This window comes from Sceloporus occidentalis, unplaced genomic scaffold (genome assembly GCF_023333645.1).
Source record: "Sceloporus occidentalis isolate IW3139 unplaced genomic scaffold, rSceOcc1.0.p SCAF_94, whole genome shotgun sequence".
NCBI lineage: Eukaryota > Metazoa > Chordata > Lepidosauria > Squamata > Phrynosomatidae > Sceloporus > Sceloporus occidentalis.
The window spans coordinates 3801361-3821398 of record NW_028317074.1 but is presented as its reverse complement, the minus strand read 5'-3'; the positions used below and the strand labels follow the sequence as shown (position 1 = coordinate 3821398).

The window sequence follows — 20038 nt, the reverse complement described above, 5'->3', positions numbered from 1 at the left end:
GAATCATTGAAGCAAGGATTGTATAGGAGATACATCACAATGGAAGAATAGAACTTCTTGCTGACTACCCATCCGAGAATACCAGTGCTGTACACATTACCTAAGATTCATAAAAATGCACAACAACCACCGGGGAGACCAATAGTTTCGGCTATTGGGGGAATTTTAGAACCCGTGGCGAAATGGTTGGATTTTCAGTTTAAAGAATCAGTAGAAGCTATACCTACGATTTTGAAGGACACTAATACTTTGATTAAACATTTGGAGAAAATGGATATAGATCTGCAAGATATGGTTCTAATATCTATGGACATTAGTAGCCTATACACAATAATTCCTCATGAAGAAGGAGTTGAAGCAATGAGAAATTTACTGTCACAATCACCACATTATAAAGGACCTCCGCTTGAATTTGTTTTAGAATTACTAACATTAACTTTGCAATTGAATTATTTTAGGTTTGAATTTGATTGGTTTATGCAATTATCCGGCACATCCATGGGAGCAGCTATGGCTCCTATGTATGCTAATGCCTATGTTTTCGGGGTGGAAAAACTTTATTGGTTGGACAAATATAAAGAGAATATCGTCAAATACTTTCGGTATATTGACGATATTCTCATTATATGGAAAGGTACAGAAGTTGAAGCCAAAACATTTGTGCAATATATTAATGAATTACCTACACCGATTAAAGTCACTTCTCAGATACATAAATCAAGGATTCACACCCCAAACATTTAATCAGGTCATTACCATATTCACAGTTTTTGCGTGTGTTACGAAATAATTCAGATGTTACTAATACAGAGAAACAATTGGAATGTATGCAACATAAGTTTCTGGCAAGGGGATATACACAGGTCTTACTACAGGAAGCATTGAGAATGGCTAAGCTAGGCCCTAAAGAGAAGGTGACAACAGAGGACTCTAAATTATATTGTATGACTACATATAATGCTAACAGCCATGAGCTCACCAACAGTATACATAAAAACTGGAATATGGTAGCTAAAGACAACACACTCCCCACTACATTTAGGCATAGACCAGTGATCATCTATAGACGTAATAAGAACTTAAAGGATCTACTAGTAAAAGTCGATCCGGTCGATAGCTATAGCAAAGAAAACAAACAATTTAGCAATTATGGTAGTGTAAGATGCTTGGGTTGCATCACATGTAGTCATATGATACCGAGTAAAACGTTCTCCCATCCACATACAGGAAAGATATTTAATATCAGACATAGGATTACATGTAAAACAACACATGTAATATATAAAATACATTGTCCATGCGGATTGTCATATGTCGGTAAAACAGAAAATACATTAGGAGAACGGATTAGGGCACATCGCTCAAACATCAGAATTGCATACAGAGATGGAGTATCAGATAAACCAGTAGCTAAACATTTTTTAGAGAAACAACATGCCTTGTCATCATTGCGGTTTATAGCAATAGATCACATCCCTGAATCTCAACGTGGGGGGGATAGAGGTAAAATTCTGTTGCAACTTGAGACATTTTGGATAGTCCAGTTAAAAACCATGGCGCCAGGTGGGCTAAACGAGAAATTATCATTTGCTTCATACCTATAATACTAAATTAGGTTGATTAACTTAGTTCTCAGATATAGTAGTTTGAGAGATTAATTTGATGGAATTGGTATATATGCTGAGGTTTAGAAAAATGTTAAGTATTTTTCGATATATTTTTTGATATGCTTCGAATAATTCTATAATGTGTTATGTAGTGCATTATTTTAATGGGTAATGATTATTTAGTGTTCTAATCAATAGACATACAACATCAGGCAATAAGATGATTTTACACATAATAGCACTAATTCATTTATTTATTATTTGGTACATGATTACATTATTTATTCATATTTACATGAATGTTTTTTTCACATGATTCTGGGTTTTCAACACATTTGGGTTAAACATATATTTATAGGTTCTTTTATATATTATAATTGATACATATATACATGTAGCTACAACATATTTACACAAGCACATTAACATATACCGTATTGGCTCGAATATAGGCCGCACTTTTTGCGGCCTATATTCGGGGTCTAGCGCCCGATGCCCAGGACATGCAGTCCCGGGCGCCGGGCAGGGTTAGGATACAGATCCCCCGCAGCGGTGCAGGGGACCTGCATCCTACTCCCTGATACGCTCAGACAGCCTCCCCTGCCAGCACTTTCTACGGGGGGGGGGGGTGCCGGCACGGGAGGTTGTCTAAGCTTTACCTCTGCCCCCAAGACTTACCAGAGGAGACTCCCGGGTGTCTTGCGGGGACGGCGGGGGACATCTACGCAATACGCGTACACAACTTCTGGCACCGGAAGTTGTGTACGCGTATTGCGTAGATGTCCCCCGCCAGCCCCGCAAGACACCCGGGAGTCTCCTCTGGTAAGTCGGGGGGGGGCAGAGTGGCAGCATATCTCGGGGGGGAGGTGGAGGAGGACAGTGGCAGCATATCTCGGGGGGGAGGAGGACAGTGGCAGCATATCTCGGGGGGGAGAGACAGAGTGGCAGCATGTTTTTTTGGTGCTTTTTTAAAGAAAAAAACTTTTTCTTTAAAAAAGCACCAAACTTTTAGGGTGCGGCCTATATACGGGGGCGGCCTATATCCGAGCCAATACGGTATATTATGTGATTATATATTATACACATTCACCATTTTTTATTTTAGTATATATATTAAGTTTTTGGTTTTGATATTTTGGATTTTCTAATATATACATCTCAGGTGATTCTGTACACACACATGAAGCACTCTATATATCCCCTTGATGACAATTGCCGGTCCGGGCACGTCACGGAAATTCAAGTCGATAACGACAAATGACGTGCCAGGACCGGCACGTCATTAAACGGGTGCAGAAAGCGATCTATTTTCGCTTTCTGCACCGAAACGGCGTTGCTGTAATGCCTCGACCTCGAGGCATTCAGCAACGCCATTATCGGCACAATGGGGCCATCTCTGGCCCCTCCCCGGGGCGTCAACATCCGCCATACTTTTAAAAGCGTTTAGGAGGCAATCAACGATCGCCTCCTAAACTTAAATGGTGTCGCTGGAATGCCTCGGTCAGGAGGCATCCAGCGACACCAAACACTTACCTGGGGATGGACTGTGACCGCTCCGGAGAGCGGTCACAGCCGCAGCTGCCGGTGATCTTCGCCATCAGCAAGATGGCGGCGGTCCGGGAAAATTCAATAAAGAAAAACAATAAAGTCTAAAAAGTTCGCTAGACGGTCTCCAGACCCTCTAGAGTACTCTGGCTCCACTTGCAGGTTGAATATAGGTACTGCATTCAACCATGCAAGTCAATGGAGCTCAGCTTTCTAATCACAGTGTGATTAGAAAAAATAAATTAAAAATAAAATAAAATTAATAATAATTAGAAAAAAAATATAAAAAAACCTGTAAAATGTAAAAATAATTTCCCACTGATGTCACTATCAGGGGAACCTTCAAGTTGAAAAAAAATGTTAAAAAAATAAAAAAAGGCAAAAAAAAAAATATATATATATATAAAAAATATATTTTTGTGAGCAAGTCCTAAAATTAGCATATTAGCTTAAACCAATTCTCGCATGGAAAGAGTTAAAATACTGGCATATTAAATGCCCATGGGGTGTCTACTTTTAAAAAATGTATGATTTGATGGGGTAAATTGAATTGGCCGGGTTCAACAAGGTCCCAATTAACACGGGGGGGGGAGGATGGCCACACATCTAATTTCCAATTAGAAAAATGCACACGTACCAAATGTGGCCTTTTAGTTCCCCCCAAAAATGACAAACCCATGCATGTGGGGTATCACTGTACTCAGGAGCTGTAAATTCATACATAAAGTAGGTGTGTGTGGGAAAAATACACACACAAAAATACTACTGCAAACTTTGAAAAAATGCTGGTGGTAAAATGTGTGCATGCAAAGAGTTAAAATACCAGCATTTAAAATACCCTATGGTGTCTAGTTTTCAAAAATATATGGTTTTGTTGGGCACACTGAAATGACCCGGCTCAAAGATGTACCAAATAGGGCATGGCCAGTGGATCCCCAAATGCCAAAGTTCAACATTGAAAAATGTGCATTCCCCAAATGTGGCCCTTTTGCCCCCGAACAGCCAGGCAAAATCATTCATGTGGGGTATCACTGCGCTCAGGAGATGTTGCTGAACACATATTGGGGTGTTTTGTGATAGTGACATATACGAGAAATTTTTAATTCATACCTGAAGTAAAATGTGTGGGACAAAACAAATGCAAAAAAATGACTACCACAAAGTTTGACAAAGACTGGTGGTAGATATGGTGCATGGAAAGAGTTAAAATACTAGCATTTGAAATACCCTGGAGTGTCTAGTTTAAAAAAATATATGGCTTTATTGGGCACACTGAAATGGCCCGGCTCAAAGATGTACCAAATAGGGCATGGGCAGTGGATCCCCAAATGCCAAAGTTCAACATTGAAAAGTGTGCATGCCCCAAATGTGGCCCTTTTGCCCCCAAACAGCCAGGCAAAATCATTCATGTGAGGTATCGCTGTACTCAGGAGATGTTGCTAAACACATATTGGGGTGTTTTATGATAGTGACATATACCAGAACCTGTTTATTCATACCGGAAGTAAAATGTGTGTGAAAAAACAAATGCAAAAAAATTACTACCATAAAGTTTGACAAAGGCTGGTGGTAGAATAAGTGCTTGGAAAGGGTTAAGATACTAGCATTTGGAATACCCTGGGCTGTCTAGTTTTCAAAAATATATGATTTGATGGGGTAAATTGCATTGGCCGGGTTCAAAGATACCCGAAATGGCACATGGGGGGAAGAATTACCAGATTTGGAAAAAATGGCTTTGAAATAGCAAAACGCTACCTGTACTTATTGCTCCATAACATGCAGAAAAAAGCAAAAAAACATAAAAACATTTGGTATTTCTAAACTCAGGACAAATAGTAGAATCTATTTAGCAGGTTTTTTTATTACCTTTTATAGATGAGTAAAAGATTTTTCAACTAAAAGTTAGAAACAGTCATTTTTTTCTAAATTTTTCACCATATTTTATACTTTTTTTTAATGGTAAATAATATGATACAATCAAAACAATGTCATCTAAAGAAAGTCCTTCTTGTCCTGAAAAAAACAATATCTAATGTGTGTGGGTTCAGTAAACGGGAAAGAAGAAAATTACAGCTAAACACGAGCAGCGCAGAAATGTTAAAACGGCCATTGTCACGAAGGGTACAAAAAGTAAAATCAGCCTTTGTCACGAAGGGGATATACATATGTAAAGGTATAAATAAGAGGTTCACATATTGGCACAGGAGACACGCATCATGCAGATTCACTGCAGTTTAAAGGTATGCGTTGCCATGACGACCTGGAGGTTAGAGAGAGGGTCTAAAATTAGATCTGTTTTTTCTTTCTTGATATTCTTTATTTTTTAAGATTATAGTAGATGTGGTATACATGAACAAAGCACTCTATATATACACACTAAGGTACAATTAAGGGATTCACAGATCGGCGCAGGAGATACATAGTATGCGGATTAGTTGCAGTTTAAATGTACGAGTTGTTACAACACTTCAGAGATCAGATTGCAGATCTATGATAATATATTGTTAATTCACATATATATAATCATAATATATACACACATTCACACATTTATTCATTAATTTTACAATACAGATATCCACTATTCTTTACAACATTGTCTAATCATTATAACTTTGTCCTTTTATGTATATTTATTCACAAATTTATCACTGCTGATCCTGTATACAGGAGTACAGCAGTATATACACAAATATAAAGGCACAAATAAGAGGTTTACTTACCGGCATAGCAGACACGTATTTTGCAGAGTAAATGTAAATGTTGCCATGATGATCCGGATCTCAGACAGTGTGTCTGAGACCCGGAAGCATTGCTGATATTATGCACATGTATATCCGGGAATGGTACACGCTGGGTTTGAATACCTCGAGCACTACAGGTGTGGTAGGTCTTGTTGATGATATTTCTTGCTATAAATATGATTCACACTGCTTTTCTGACATGTCCTGATGAAAGTCTAATAAATAGACTGAAACGTTGATTAGAAAACTGCAGTTTCTTGAGTGATTATTTAAAGAAGTCCCTGGAGTGCCGGTAACTATTTTTGGATGTTTTATGATTTGCTGTTGCAGCTACTTGGCACCGGGCTAAAAAGGTGGTGATTGGTGTGCAATTGTTAATTTTGGACATTATATATATATATATATATATATATATATATATATACACACACACATATATACATATATACACACACACATATATACACATATATATATATATATATATATATATATATTGATCCTTTATGCAGCCCAGAGCCCCTGCTCGTGATTCGCTCATAATTAACTTTTGCAGTGAGAATTTCACCTTTGAAATAGACCATGGAGTCAAAAGGGTTGGAAATATATAGCTCCACCCCCCTTGCAATGTGATTTTTTTTCAACTTCACTTTATATGGACTGTAGAAGCATATTGTGCGCACAAAATTTTAGCTCTAAGAAAAATTTTGTACAACAGAAATTTTCTGCGCACACCATCCAAGAAAAATTAGAGGGAACATTGATCGCAACATACCCTTATAGATGTACCGGTGCGTCCCGACTTTATTTTTACAGCCTGGACTCCTCCCTGTCAGCAGAAGCAAGCATAGCTGGCTTTCTGCTGCCCGATCTCCTGTAACGGCTGCCGGCGCGTGCGCCAGAAAGCTGTGACAGTTAAAATGCTTGATTGTGCGATCGGGCATTCCCTTCCGTGTCGCGTCACTGCTGACATCACCTGGAAGGTCATTGAAGCACAGGATATGACCTGCAGGGTCTGTTTAGACCCTGCTGGGATATACGATCGCTCCGATGACGCACTGACCACAGGCACTGATCTCCATGCAGGTCTATGGAGACTTGCATGGCGATCACAGTGTCATCGGTGCAGGGGGATCGCATCGAGAAGCTAAAAAGATAAACAAAAAAAAGAAATTGTTAGTGATTTTCTTTAACAATAAAAAAATCACAAAAATAATACAATAAATTAAAAAATAAACAATAAAGTGAGCATTGTGACATCACTGGCATTAATAACATTAATTTTAAAAAAAGAATACATTTTTAAAATTTAAAAAAAGAATACAAAAATACAAAAAAATAAAATAAATTATTATTCTATATAACCCATTGGGGTGAGGGTGAGTTACATTTATATTTACTTCTGTCGCTCTGCTCACTGTTGGTGGGTTGCACCACCAATACCTGTCTTTTAAGGATGTGGTATATTTCCATAATCAGGAGATGCAGCTAAAAAAATTTGGCTGGGTTTCTCTGCTGTAACACATACCCTGCGCGTGCGAAAAAATCTAAGCAACACAGAAGTGTTGGTGAAAAAAGCACAGGAAATATTTTCTGCGGCCACCCTTAACAGTGATTGGTGGCCAAATAGCTGCATGAAGAGTGCCCAAATACCCCTGATAGGATAGTCTGGGTTGTCTGCTTTACAGAAATATGTACCATATGTGCTCGAATATAAGAAAAGGGTTTTTTTGCTTAACTTTTTTTATTTTTATTATTTTTTGTTTTCATTTATTTTACTAATCATTGTGATTAGAAGACTGAGCCCCACTGACTTGCATTATTGAATGCAGTACCTGTATTCAACCTGCAAGTGGAGCCAGAATTCTCAGGAGGGTCTGGAGAGACCCTCTTGGAAACTTAGGCAACTTCTTTATTTTTTAAAGGATGTGCCGCCATCTCGCAGTGGCGGTTGTGGCCGCTCTCCGGATGCCTCGCTATCGTTGATCGCCTCCTAAAATCTTTTTTAAAACAGGCGTCCACCTCCATACAGTGTATAATGGATTCCTCCCACCAAGTTTCCGTAATGCCAATTATATAAAAATATTCCTCATATGCAAGTACCTCTAATTCTCCCATTTTGTTAGCCAGGCTTCTTGCATTAGCTAGTAGACAACTTAGTTTGTCATCCGGTATTTTCTCATGAAAACAATCTGCATCAGGTGCAACCTTATTCTTTATGCTACTACTATCTTTAACCCCATTAACCACCCTTCCATCTACACAAATATCCTCCCCTCTTGGTATAAATACTGTATCTGTAATATCTAATTCATATTATACACTTCTACATAGACATACATGCTCAAAGCACTTGTACATAGTCATCCACGCTCACATACACTTGTACATAGACATCCATGCTCACATGCCCACATACATAAAAAGAAATACATACTCCATCCCTCCTTCCCTCCAGCACCTGCTCACCTCTTACATCTCAGGCAGCTTTGTGTCCACCTGCTCGCACACTGTGCGTGCAAGCTCGGTTTCAACACAGGATCACATGACGTGACCACATGACCCCGATACATTTCTGTCTCCTTGTGCCAGTTCAAAATAGTTTAAAATAAGCCCTTCCAACCTGGCCCGGACCGGTTCAAGATGGAAAACTATTTTGAGTTGGCACGAAGAGACATGTGGTCGCAGGGGTCATCCCAGGCCACCGTCGTAGTTGCACTGATCATAATGCTTAAACATACCAAGACATTTTGGACAATGCTATGCTTCCAACTTTGTGCGAACGGTTTGGGGAAGGCCATTTTCTATTCAAGCATGGCTGTACCCCAGTGCACAAAGCAAAGTCCATAAAGACATGGTTGGATGAGTTTGGTGTGGGAGAACGTGACTGACCCACACAGAGCCCTCACCCCAACCTGAACACCTAAATGTACTGGAGCGAAGATTGCGAGCCAGGCCTTCTCGTCCAACATCAGTGCCTAACCTCACAAATGCGCTAATGGATAAATGGGCACAAATTCCCGCAGAAACACTCCAAAACCTTGTGGAAAGCTGTTATAGCTGCGAACGGGGGGGATCAACTACATATTAATGTCTGTGTATTTAGAGTGTGATGTCATAAAAGTCCCTGTTGGTGTAATGGTCAGGTGTCCCAGTACTTTTGTTCATATAGTGTAACTAAAATGGTAATAAAGGCAAATCCATCCCAGAAGATATTCAAAACGCAACATATCTACATTCTAAAATTTTACATCTTGATATCTGGTTTCAAATGACATTAACTGATTGTGCAATGTCATTTATTTATTTTTTAATGCATAGAAAATACCGTAAAGAAAACGAACTCCAACAAAAACGATGGTGCCATATCCCTCCAGAAAAAATACTTCCCTTGGACAACAATGAGACTTGTCATGTCAGCCTAAAGGTAATTCTTCAAAACTATACCAAAAACAAAACATAAGTTATTTTACTTGAAAAAGTCTAATCACAGAAAATAGCTATTAAAACATTTAGAAACCAACAGAAAAATAGGACAGGTACTCAAATCAGGTAGTTTTCCACATTTATGATGTGTTTGATACTCATCTAAATGCTTATAACTGTCCTGTTTCTCTTTTAAACTGTGAATAATTTATTACATTATGTATCAATTGTAGCCGGCATTCAAATCTGCGCATATGCTCTTAATAAGATGAGATAAGCTCTCATCATCAATCAGAACATTGCCTTGCCTTTAACTATAGCCATAACACAGTGGTAGTAAGAGGACTGAGTTATAATATATCTATAGTTTAATAATAGTTTATTTCCTATTTTTTAGATTGACGAAGATAAAAGGCGTGATTCAGGACCAAGGTTACGCCGAGCAAAATATGATAAAAAGGTAACACTATATTTTCAACTGTAAAGAAGTGAAATTAACATATTTTGTCAAGTTAGTTTCACACTGTTCATTGCACTTATATACAAATACACATGACATCCTAAAATTGTGGTAAGTTAGAAATTCAGTATCATTCTGTTAAACTTGGAAATTACATTATTAGTTCACATTCATGAAAGTGGAGACTTTCCAGTAAATATCTGAAAGGAAAGATGCCTTCTGGAGTAAGAAGGTAAGGAAGCATGAATGCTGGCTGAAGTGTTTGTATGTCACTTGGGAGTGCAGTTTTATTGCAGTGTTGGGACTGTATTAGGAATCTTACTTTGACTTGCTTGTTTCGTTAGTGCAGCATGAAAATGAAAAAGGAAAGCTTTGGAAGGCTAAAGTGGCTCATGTGGCGTTAAAGTTAAATAAGCACCTAGTGAGGAATAGCAATGTTTCTCCCCTCTTCTAATGAACTTGCAGAAGGAGCCAAGAGGAATGGCGGGATTTCTAGGCCCCTTGCCTGCTTACATATCAGCCCCGTCGACTCATGCATAAAGCGTTGTGGGGTGGGTAAATCCATATGATTAGAAGGTTTCTAGGAAACCCTTGACCTTCAAAGACCATTCCTGCATCATACATATCTAATTGCGGGGTTCATAATACTGGGAAAGGGTTAGCTAGTGCGTAATTGGGTGTTTTCTTAGCACAGTTAAAGATGAAGTTGCTAAATATAGCTAGGTGCTTGAAGTAAACAGTTTCTTTTGTGGTGGTCTCATCTGCCATATGGAAGAATTTGAAAAAACCCTAAGGATTTCAAGGACTTTGAAGTTCGATGTAGCTGTGTGGTTCATAATTCATATAGGGGCAGTGGCTATTAGGCATAGGAAGCTGTAGGGTGATATCATGAGGGATGGTGAGAAGCAATTGAGGCATATTAGGCTGGATATTTTAACAAGGGATTGCAATCAGATAGTGCTTGCTGTGTGGAGATATGCACATCACCATCCTTATGCACGCTGTTATTGGGGCTGTGGTGGCAGAGATGTTCCCACTGACGGCACTGAGCCAAGTTATTCTATTGATCTCCCATCGAAATTGGGGTGTTTTGTGGGCAGCTTATGGCATTCTCCAGACTTGTAGTTGTAATGGTGAGAAGTCAACTGCTGGTCTAAGGCTATCACTGTATGGCCATGTGCAGGAGTATTAGGTTGCATTAGCTGGATGATCTGTCTCCACAGGTTTAGGGAACCATGTCCGATGGGAGGCTTTTGGCATTCTCTGGGCTGGGACCAATTACTCTAGTGACTAAGAACCATCTGCTGGTATAAAGACAACAGCCATCATTAACAAAGCTGCAAAAGGCTGTTTAGGGGTTGGAGAGTTGGTGGCTACTTTGGGATAAGCCAGGTCTAGGCCTAAGCAGTTATGGCATTCTTTAGACCAAGCTGTGGATCCTATCATAAAGTAACAATTGTGAAAACAAAATTACATTTAAAAGTTGTTCATACCCATACAAACAATATCACCACACTTTTATAATGCCATGCAATATAAATGGCATACAAATGCCTTTAACCAGTTTGGGTGCCACTTGAGAGAAACTGGAAAGGACATTAACCTAGAAATAATGTAAATATATAAACATGTCTTTACATTGATTACAATACATTTTCAAGATTGATATATGGATCTCCGGGAGGTTTCTATTTTTCAACACCAACAGACAATGTGGAATAATGTTAACCTGAATTTCCTTGTGCAGGCTATAGTCCCACTGTACCCTAAATTCCTGTGTGCTGCATCAGCAGTTGTTCTGCCCTTGATATGTGTATACATTCATACACACCCAAAAAGAAACCTTACATATCAATTTCAAGCTTCACTTTATAACTGTGCATACATTTTTTAACTTAGCTTGGCATGTTATATACAACTTTAACAGAAATTAACTTTTCCTTATAAATCATATCTTTGGTCAACGGTGATACCTTGTACTGGGCCAACATAGAAAAAGGTTTAGTGTCAGATATGGTTTTGGCACATCTGAGTTTTCTTCTTCCATCTAAAGAACCAACCTTCTCTGTTGTGTCCATTTTTCATTGTTACAGATCATAATTCTCAAAGACCTGAAACATGATGGAAACTTTACGGAAAAACAGAAAATGGAGCTCAACAAAGTAAGTAAGAACACACACACATATATATATATATATATATATATATATATATATATATACATACACTGTAGGGATCAGCTCACACATGGGGCGGCAATGACAGTTTTCACACAGGCAGCAGGTTTCAAAAGTTCAGGAGGGTGTTTATTTAAATGATGTAGGCACAGAGCACCTTGCAAACAAAACAAACTCTAAGCCTGTCCTGCTCTAACTAAACATCAGGATACCTCACTATCCCACTACAAGCCTAAGGTCTGGCACCAAGCAAAACAACAAGTTGTCCGTAGGGAACGCTTCATACCTGGTGGGCTGCAGCGCTGGCTGTAGCTGCTCCTTGACTCAGTCTCTCCTATCTCCTGCAAACCTAACAGCCCTCTCTTTTAAGGATTCCTCCCCAGTAATAAGCATAGGAAGCCTCATCTGAGGACTCCTGGGAGTAAGGAAAACCTGTAGTGGACTAGGGGTGTGGACTGGAGCTCTCCCACTTATCCAAATAATCTAGCCCATGTACCTTTAAACAAAAGAGCCCTAGCAGACTACGCCCTGCTAAAGCAGCATGTATCCTCCTGGATGTCTGCTACCGTGCCTGGCTGAGAAAACCAGGTGAGATATACACCCCATCCACCACTTTCCCATACACTTTACCACAACACATATAAGAACTATATGATCAAAAGTATGTGAAGTCCTTTCCTGATTTAGACTGCTAACGCACATTGCTAACATGTGTATAAAATTAAGCAAATAGGCATGTAATGTCCATAGACAAACATTTGCAGTATAATCGGTCTTAGGATGCCAACTTTGCCAGTGAGTTTGTGAAATTTCTGCAATGTTAGATCTGTCCCAGGCCACTGCAAGTGTTGTTATTGTGAAGTGGAAGAGTAACAACAGCTCAGCTACAAAGTGGTAGCACATAAAACTTGTTTTTCCTCTGTAGCATCACTCACTACTGAGTTCCAAACTGTCTTTAGGAGCAACATCAGCAAAAGCACTGTGCGTCAGGAGCTTCATGAAATGTGTTTTCATGGAGAGCAAATGCACAAAAGCTAAAGATCACGATGATAAACATCAGCTTCAGTGGTGTAAAGCCCACCACCACTGGACTCTGGAGTGGTGAAAGCGTGTTCTCTGGAGTGATGACTCATGTTTTACTATCTGTAAGTCTGATAGAGTGATCAGACTGCATAGTGCCTACTGTAAAGTTTGATGGAGGAAATATAATGGTCTTGGGCTGTTTTTCAGGGTTTGAGCTAGCCCCCTTAGTTCCACTGAAGGGTAATATTACAGCAGATATTTTTACACAGTTGTCCAACTTTATTGCCCTGTCCACAAAGCAAGGTCCATAAGGCAAGGTTTGACAAATGTGTGTGAAGAAACTCGAGTGGTCTGCACACCTTTAGCATGAATTTTGAATGGTGATTCTGAGCCAAGCCTTTTCACCCAACATCAGTGCCTGACCTCAAAAATGCTCTTTTTGCTATAATAGGCACACTATCCCACATACACACTCCAAAATGATGTGGAAAGCCTTCTTAGAAAGGTGGAATCTATTATAGACTCAAAAAAGTAGGGGTGACTTTTTGACGGGGGAACCGATGTTGCTGGTCCGACTGGACTTCTGGGCAGACAGCAGCTGCGATTGTTCACTGCGATTGTTGAATGTAGCAGATAATGTAATAGAAGTCCAAGCAGATCAGCTACAGGCCGGCAGAGCCCCCCGAGTCTGTGATCATCCCTACAGGAGCAATCATATAGGCTTAAACCAGTGATCGCTTCCCAGCTGCCATAGGAAGCTTTAAGGACTTTAATTATGGTATCTTGACCCTGACCCTCCCCTGCTGCACAATTGTTCCATGAATGTGATCATGCAGCATTAACCCTTGTAATGCTCCAATAGCATCTATGACATGATTGTGGAGTCGAAGGGGTTAACTCTTGCTTCTTCTGTCCCCATAGACTTGTTGGGACCAATAGGACAGATGTCATTGAAAAAGACTTGTCACTTACAAGTGATCTGATTTTTCTTAGTTTTACAATATTTAAGTTTTAACATTTTGCGACCTAATTTAATGCTATCTGATTCAGTTTGCTGATCTGTGACCTAATCTAATCACTTATCACTGACACTATACATTAACTGTAACCTAGACCAGACATCTAACCACAACTAACACTATCACTAAAAGTACCTTAGCGCCACCCCTTATGCTATCCCCTAACCCCTAAAAACTAGATATACTCACTAAGCTTTTAAAGTAAGTAATTGTGTTTGAGACACAATAAAGTACCCCCAACTCAGGGAAGGAGTGACACCAAAGAATTACACTATTGCTCCCAAACCCAGAGAAGAAGAGACAGTAAAAACATTTTTAAAATTACCCCAAAATCCAGGGATGGAAAGACTCTAACATAAAGCTTACATCCTAATATGTGCAAGAAACGTGAAAGGTTAGAAGCTAGAAGTTAGATTTATGGCAGTTCACAACTTGAAGTCGGGTGTCTTCGAGGTCTTCGGGCAATATACTTTCAGAGAATATAAAGATTAATGGGGATTAATTTAATGTTTAGGGGTAAATTTACCCCCTCCCAAGAAAAATCATGATGTGCACCTTCCTGGTTCAACTTTAAAAAAGTGGAGACCTTTTTGTTTTCGGGGCCTCTTTTGACTGTGTAATGCTTACATACCACACACACATGTGGTATCTATGTGACCAGGAGAAGTGGAATTTATTTTTTTCTGGCTTCTTTCTTTATCTGAGTTTCCCATCATGCAGCATCTATCCCAAAACATGCCTGACGGGAAGAGGTACAGAAAAAAAATTTCTCATTAGATTTATGTTTGTGGTGGGCCACATAGAAAAGTTAAGTAAGGATGTCTTTGAAATCTTCAAAGGGCCACATTGTGATGGCTAGCATCTCCAAAATTGCAGATCTATCAATAGTGGTCCTAGGAAGGAAAAGTGGTCATGGGCCGCCAAAGCTATTTGATGCACGTGGGGGGCGAAGGGGCTGGGTCGTGTGGTCAAATCCAACAGACAAGCTAGTGTAGCTCAAATTGCTGTTTTTTAGTTAATGCTGGCTCTGATATAAAGGAGTCAGTACACACAGAGAATTGGACCACGGAACAATGGAAGAATATGGCATTGTCTGATGAATGACGTTTTCTTTTACATCATGTGGATGGCCAGGTACATGTGCGTCATTAACCTGGAGAACATATAGAGAATATATACATCCATGGAAGTCTCACCTTACAGGACTTAAAGGATCTGCTGCTAATGTCTTGGTCCCAGATACCACAGCACACCTTCAGAGGTCTAGTGGAGTCCATGCCTCGATGGGTCAGAACTGTTTTGGCGACAAAAGGGGGCCCTTACTCAATATTAGTCATACTGTTATGGTTGATAGTTGCATATCTCAGGAAATAAAAATGAAAAATAACTAATTTTACTACACTATTTGACACAGTTTCACAGGAAAATGGTTTCATAAAAAGTGTAAAATACTTTGCCAACTTTAAAAAAATATTTATTCTTTTATTTTTCAGCCATTAAGGTTTTTCTAACCACTAGTAGGGCCCAATTCAAAGCATATTAGGTGTTTTATGTTTGGGAAAAGGGTTGTACATCTTTCATAGTTAGCCTTGCAGCTACCAAATAAATAGCTCAGGACCTCAATATATTTTGTGTCTTCATTTGCAATATTTAAGTGTTGTTTGTATAGGTGAAACCAATAAACTCATAATTTTTCCTAATTGTTTTGATGATAGTTTATATATTTATGTATGCATAATGTTTCAAATGAAATGCCTAATTGTCCTGAAAAAATATATAATTTGTGTGGTTAAACTAAATGAGAGAGGAGGAACTTGAAATACCGAAAAGCCAAAGAAGGCATTAAGATAAACCTAGGGATTATGCCCATGGTTAAAGCGGGAGATAGGAAATTTGTCTCTTAACTAATTTGTAACATGAAAAAGTTACATGTCGATAAACATACCCTATTAGAATTAACTTAGTGTGTACATATGCAAATTGACTCTGCATAAAATGTAAACATTAGTTAATCTCTTCGAACAACCAGGACTATTCCAAACTCCTTGTGAATTAAAATTTATGAATACTATTTATGTACAAAATTAACTGATTATTTTCTGAGTGCACATCACATACTGTTTTCTAATTAAAAATAAACTTAGCACATTTTACATTTTTTATTTACTTAACAAAAATGTAGTGAGAAATAATTTAATATACCAAGCCACAAATGTTTCAAAGCCATCAAGTAAATATAGACTATTATCCAACAGCTTCTACAAATAGATTATTACAACCTGACAAAGTTCTATGGTACAGTGAAGATCAATACAATGATATATGCTGTGATTGAATACTGTGAAAGAGGCTCACTTCGTGTAAGTATATCCATTACTTTACTTATAATACTTCTCTAGCCTGCTCTACACACAAATCTGTTTTCATTCAAGAATATAAGGACAGAAATCATACCCCATCGCTCTCTATTTCTAGGTCAGGGTACTGAGAGCTCTCCCTCTTTCATGATAGTGAGTTAGGAAGCAGCGTGGCTATCCATTACACGTGTGCATGTTTAGTTTTGGGAGGGGCAGGGCTAGCTGTCTATATAGCTATGGCTAGCCCCACATAACATAAAATGGTATGGGGATGGAAGGGGAATTGGGGAGTGAGTGTGGCCAAATTCAGCTCCCACATCCCAGAGAAAGATCAGAGTGATGTAGTGCTTTGGTCTGAAAGTCTGGGTGAAACCTAGAACATTCTCAGTTGTGCCAAGTGCGATGAAATAAATAGATAGCTCAAATAGAAAGAATTGCATAAAAATATTCCCCTGAATACCAGTTGACAGATTTTGATTCTTATTTTTAATTAAACTATCAATATCACTAGAAATCTCTTTATTGTAAATATCTTTCAAACTGCCCTATGATGCACAATCGGGGAGCTGTCCATAGACATAAAGGTCTGTCACAATAATTATTTTTAATGTAATTCACTGCAGTGTCTGAAATGTATGATCAAGAATAACAATAAACAGTTTGGTTTATTTTAATTCATAGGATGTTCTAAATGATAAGATATCTTACCCTGATGGCACATTTATGGACTGGGAATTTAAAATATCAGTGATGTATGATATAGCTAAGGTAAGACTATCCTAGGATAAAACAGTGCATTTTTCAAACAGAAGGCACTGGTGTAAAGTACTTCCCATATAATTATCTGTTATCTGTTATTCTGTCTCTCTTGACTTTTTGTGGATCTTGTATTGCTTTTAAAATGCCTACAGGGAATCTTTTTTTATTTATGGTGAAACAGGTTCCTCATAAAGTCATATCACTGTAATGTATTTTTCTTCAAACCAAATCTGTAATAATTAATATATCATATTCTTCAGTAATCATTAAAGGTATATCAATGTTTCTCTGTTTTTATAGAAGTTGAGAAAGAACAGCATTAATTTTACAAACTAAGCATGATACTGCTGTCTGAAAGTAACAATAATCTGGTGTAAAACATTGATAAGGATACTGCAGTTGTCAGATAGAAACAATCATCCAGTGTCCAACATTAATAGCCATAATGTATCTTTCAAATAGTATCAATAATCAAGTGTATAACATTAAAAGGCATAACACAGATGTCAGATAGAAACAATGAAACAATGTACAACATTATTCCATGTATTCCAACCAATGAAACCAAGTGTCTAAAGGAAGAAGGTTTGGTGCACCCCAGTGTAAAGGGATAAAGGCGTTGGCTGCTGTAAGGAGATGTTTTTTGTATTATGAGATCAAAGGGCAGGTATGGTTTAGTAGTAAGAATTCCAGTGTAAAGGGCAATTTTTATTTTTAAACCTCTTTATTACACGGAGAAGACAAAGCATATAGCATAATGACAAAGTCATATACAGACAAGATGACAAAATAGGCATATACAGATACAAGTGATGCACAATATAGTATCACATACAGTGCAAACAATAATCCGAGTGACCGAAAATAAAGTTAGGCAGATGACAATCATGGAATCAACCATAAGGCGTAAAAAACCAAAACAAACATGTTACACACATGTACAAACCCGTCCGTCAGTGAGATCAAAACCCTGGTATGGGGCGAGTACCTTTCAAGACCTGAAGGCAAAACCACCCAGTAGTATTAAATGTTTGAAATAACGACAGCCTGGTATCGCCATCTAGTGTCGTTATATACGGGGATTAACGATTAAACAAAAATGTAACTTTGCTCTCTTTATAAAGAACGGCTTCAAGCCAATCCATTTGAAACAAAAAGCGCAACCGCGACAGGACCAAAGGCGGCGTCGGCGGTTGGGGAGCAATCCATTGTGACAATATAGCCCGTTTTGCCACTGCTGAGAGAATGAGCAAGAGAAATTTAGCTCTCGCTACAGTGGGAGGAACATGCCCATTCTACAGAGATTGCAAAACGAATGCCCAGGGTGTCTGTAATGTACAATTGCAATGCATTCCAAAATGGGGTAATAGAGCTACAGGACCAGAGGCCATGAAGAAGATCGGCCTCAGGCAATTGGCACTTGAAACACCGGGAATGGTCTGATAAGCCCATTAAAAACCGGAGCTTGGGGGTGACATATGCTTTATGCAAAATCTTAAGGAACATCTCACTGTAGTCACCAAGACTTTAGAATTGCACGTGTACGCCTGGAGAACCCGTTTTGGACTCAAATTCGGAAAATCAGCTTTCCAGGAGGTAATACCTGTTCTGTGGGACTCCCAATCGATGACCGGTCTGATCAGATTATATATTGTGGACATTGTGAGCATTGTGGCGGGGGACAATATTGTTATCTGGTCTAAAGGGTTGTTGGAATTAGCCCCAGAAAGGTAAGGAAGTAGAGTGTTAACATAATTACGGAGTTGAAGGTAGTGAATAGGGTGAATCTGAATAGTAGAGTATTTAGATTGGAACTGCAAGTAGGACAATAATTTACCCGTTCGCGGGTCAAGAAAATCACCCACGGCGCGACCCCCTGCCCGGGCGAGTCGTTTAAAGACACCATCCTCCCTCCCATGCTGAAACTGCGGGTTACGGACCAGGGGCAAGAACTGAGAATAATGAACCTCCAAACCCAGGCGACGTCTAACACGCCAGGCCTTCAACGTATGAAATAACAATGGATTGGAGACAACGTCCGATGGTAAGTTAGCTTTAGACAGATGCAGGAGAGAGGCCAAAGAAATGGTTGGAGAGAGTTGTTGCTCCAGAGTCACATTAGTGAATCTAGACCTGCCACGCAGCCAATCCGCCACATAACGGTAGTTAGATGCCAAATTATAGTCCAGTAGGTTAGGTAAATTCACCCCACCGTTATGAGCAGGCTGTTGGAGTTTTACCAACGAAATTCAAGCTTTTTTGTTAAACCACAGGAACTTACGCAGCAACGCATTATGATATTGGATGTCCTTCTTCTTCAAGGAAATGGGCAGCATGTGGATTGGATATAATAGTTTGGGGAAAAACGCCATTTTATATAGGTGGCATCTACCTAAAAAGGAAAGATTAAATTTGGACCAGGATTTAAAAGAGTCTTCCATTTGACGCAACAATGGGGGAAAGTTTAGTTTATAAAGATGTTCCAAATTCGTGGGAATAGTAAGGCCCAGATATTTCAAAGAGGGAAGTTGAGTCCAATTGAAGGGGAACGACCCACCCCATCCGCGCTTAGCCTGGGGGAAAATGGGAAGCGCCTCAGTCTTAAGCTTATTTATCAAGAAACCCGAGGCCTTATGAAATTGATCAAATAAGTCAAGTAGGTAAGGCATCGCTGCTTTGGGGTTAGAAAGATACAACAAAAGATCGTCAGCAAAGGCAGCAATCTTTAGTTCAATATCACCCACCCTGATTCCCTCAAGCTCGGCGGAACACTCAATGACACGTATTAGAGGTTCAATTGCCAGATTAAAAAGTAGAGGGGACAGGGGACAACCTTGACAAGTACCTCTGCCAAGGGAGAACCAACGGGAATTCATATTATTCACCGTAACCTGAGCCATCGGCGAATGGTACAATGCTCG

General features: G+C 39.1%; 1 protein-coding gene across 1 annotated transcript in view; it reads left to right on the top strand.

Moving 5' to 3' along the window:
• LOC149284413 (guanylyl cyclase C-like) overlaps positions 1-20038 on the top strand; it is a 159841-nt gene that overhangs the window by 74365 nt on the left and 65438 nt on the right. Inside the window, exons 13-17 of the mRNA XM_089496809.1 lie at positions 9218-9323; positions 9720-9782; positions 11876-11944; positions 16257-16361; positions 17040-17126. Of these exons, the coding sequence (XP_089352935.1) occupies positions 9218-9323; positions 9720-9782; positions 11876-11944; positions 16257-16361; positions 17040-17126 (430 nt within the window). The remainder of the gene's footprint in view (positions 1-9217; positions 9324-9719; positions 9783-11875; positions 11945-16256; positions 16362-17039; positions 17127-20038) is intronic.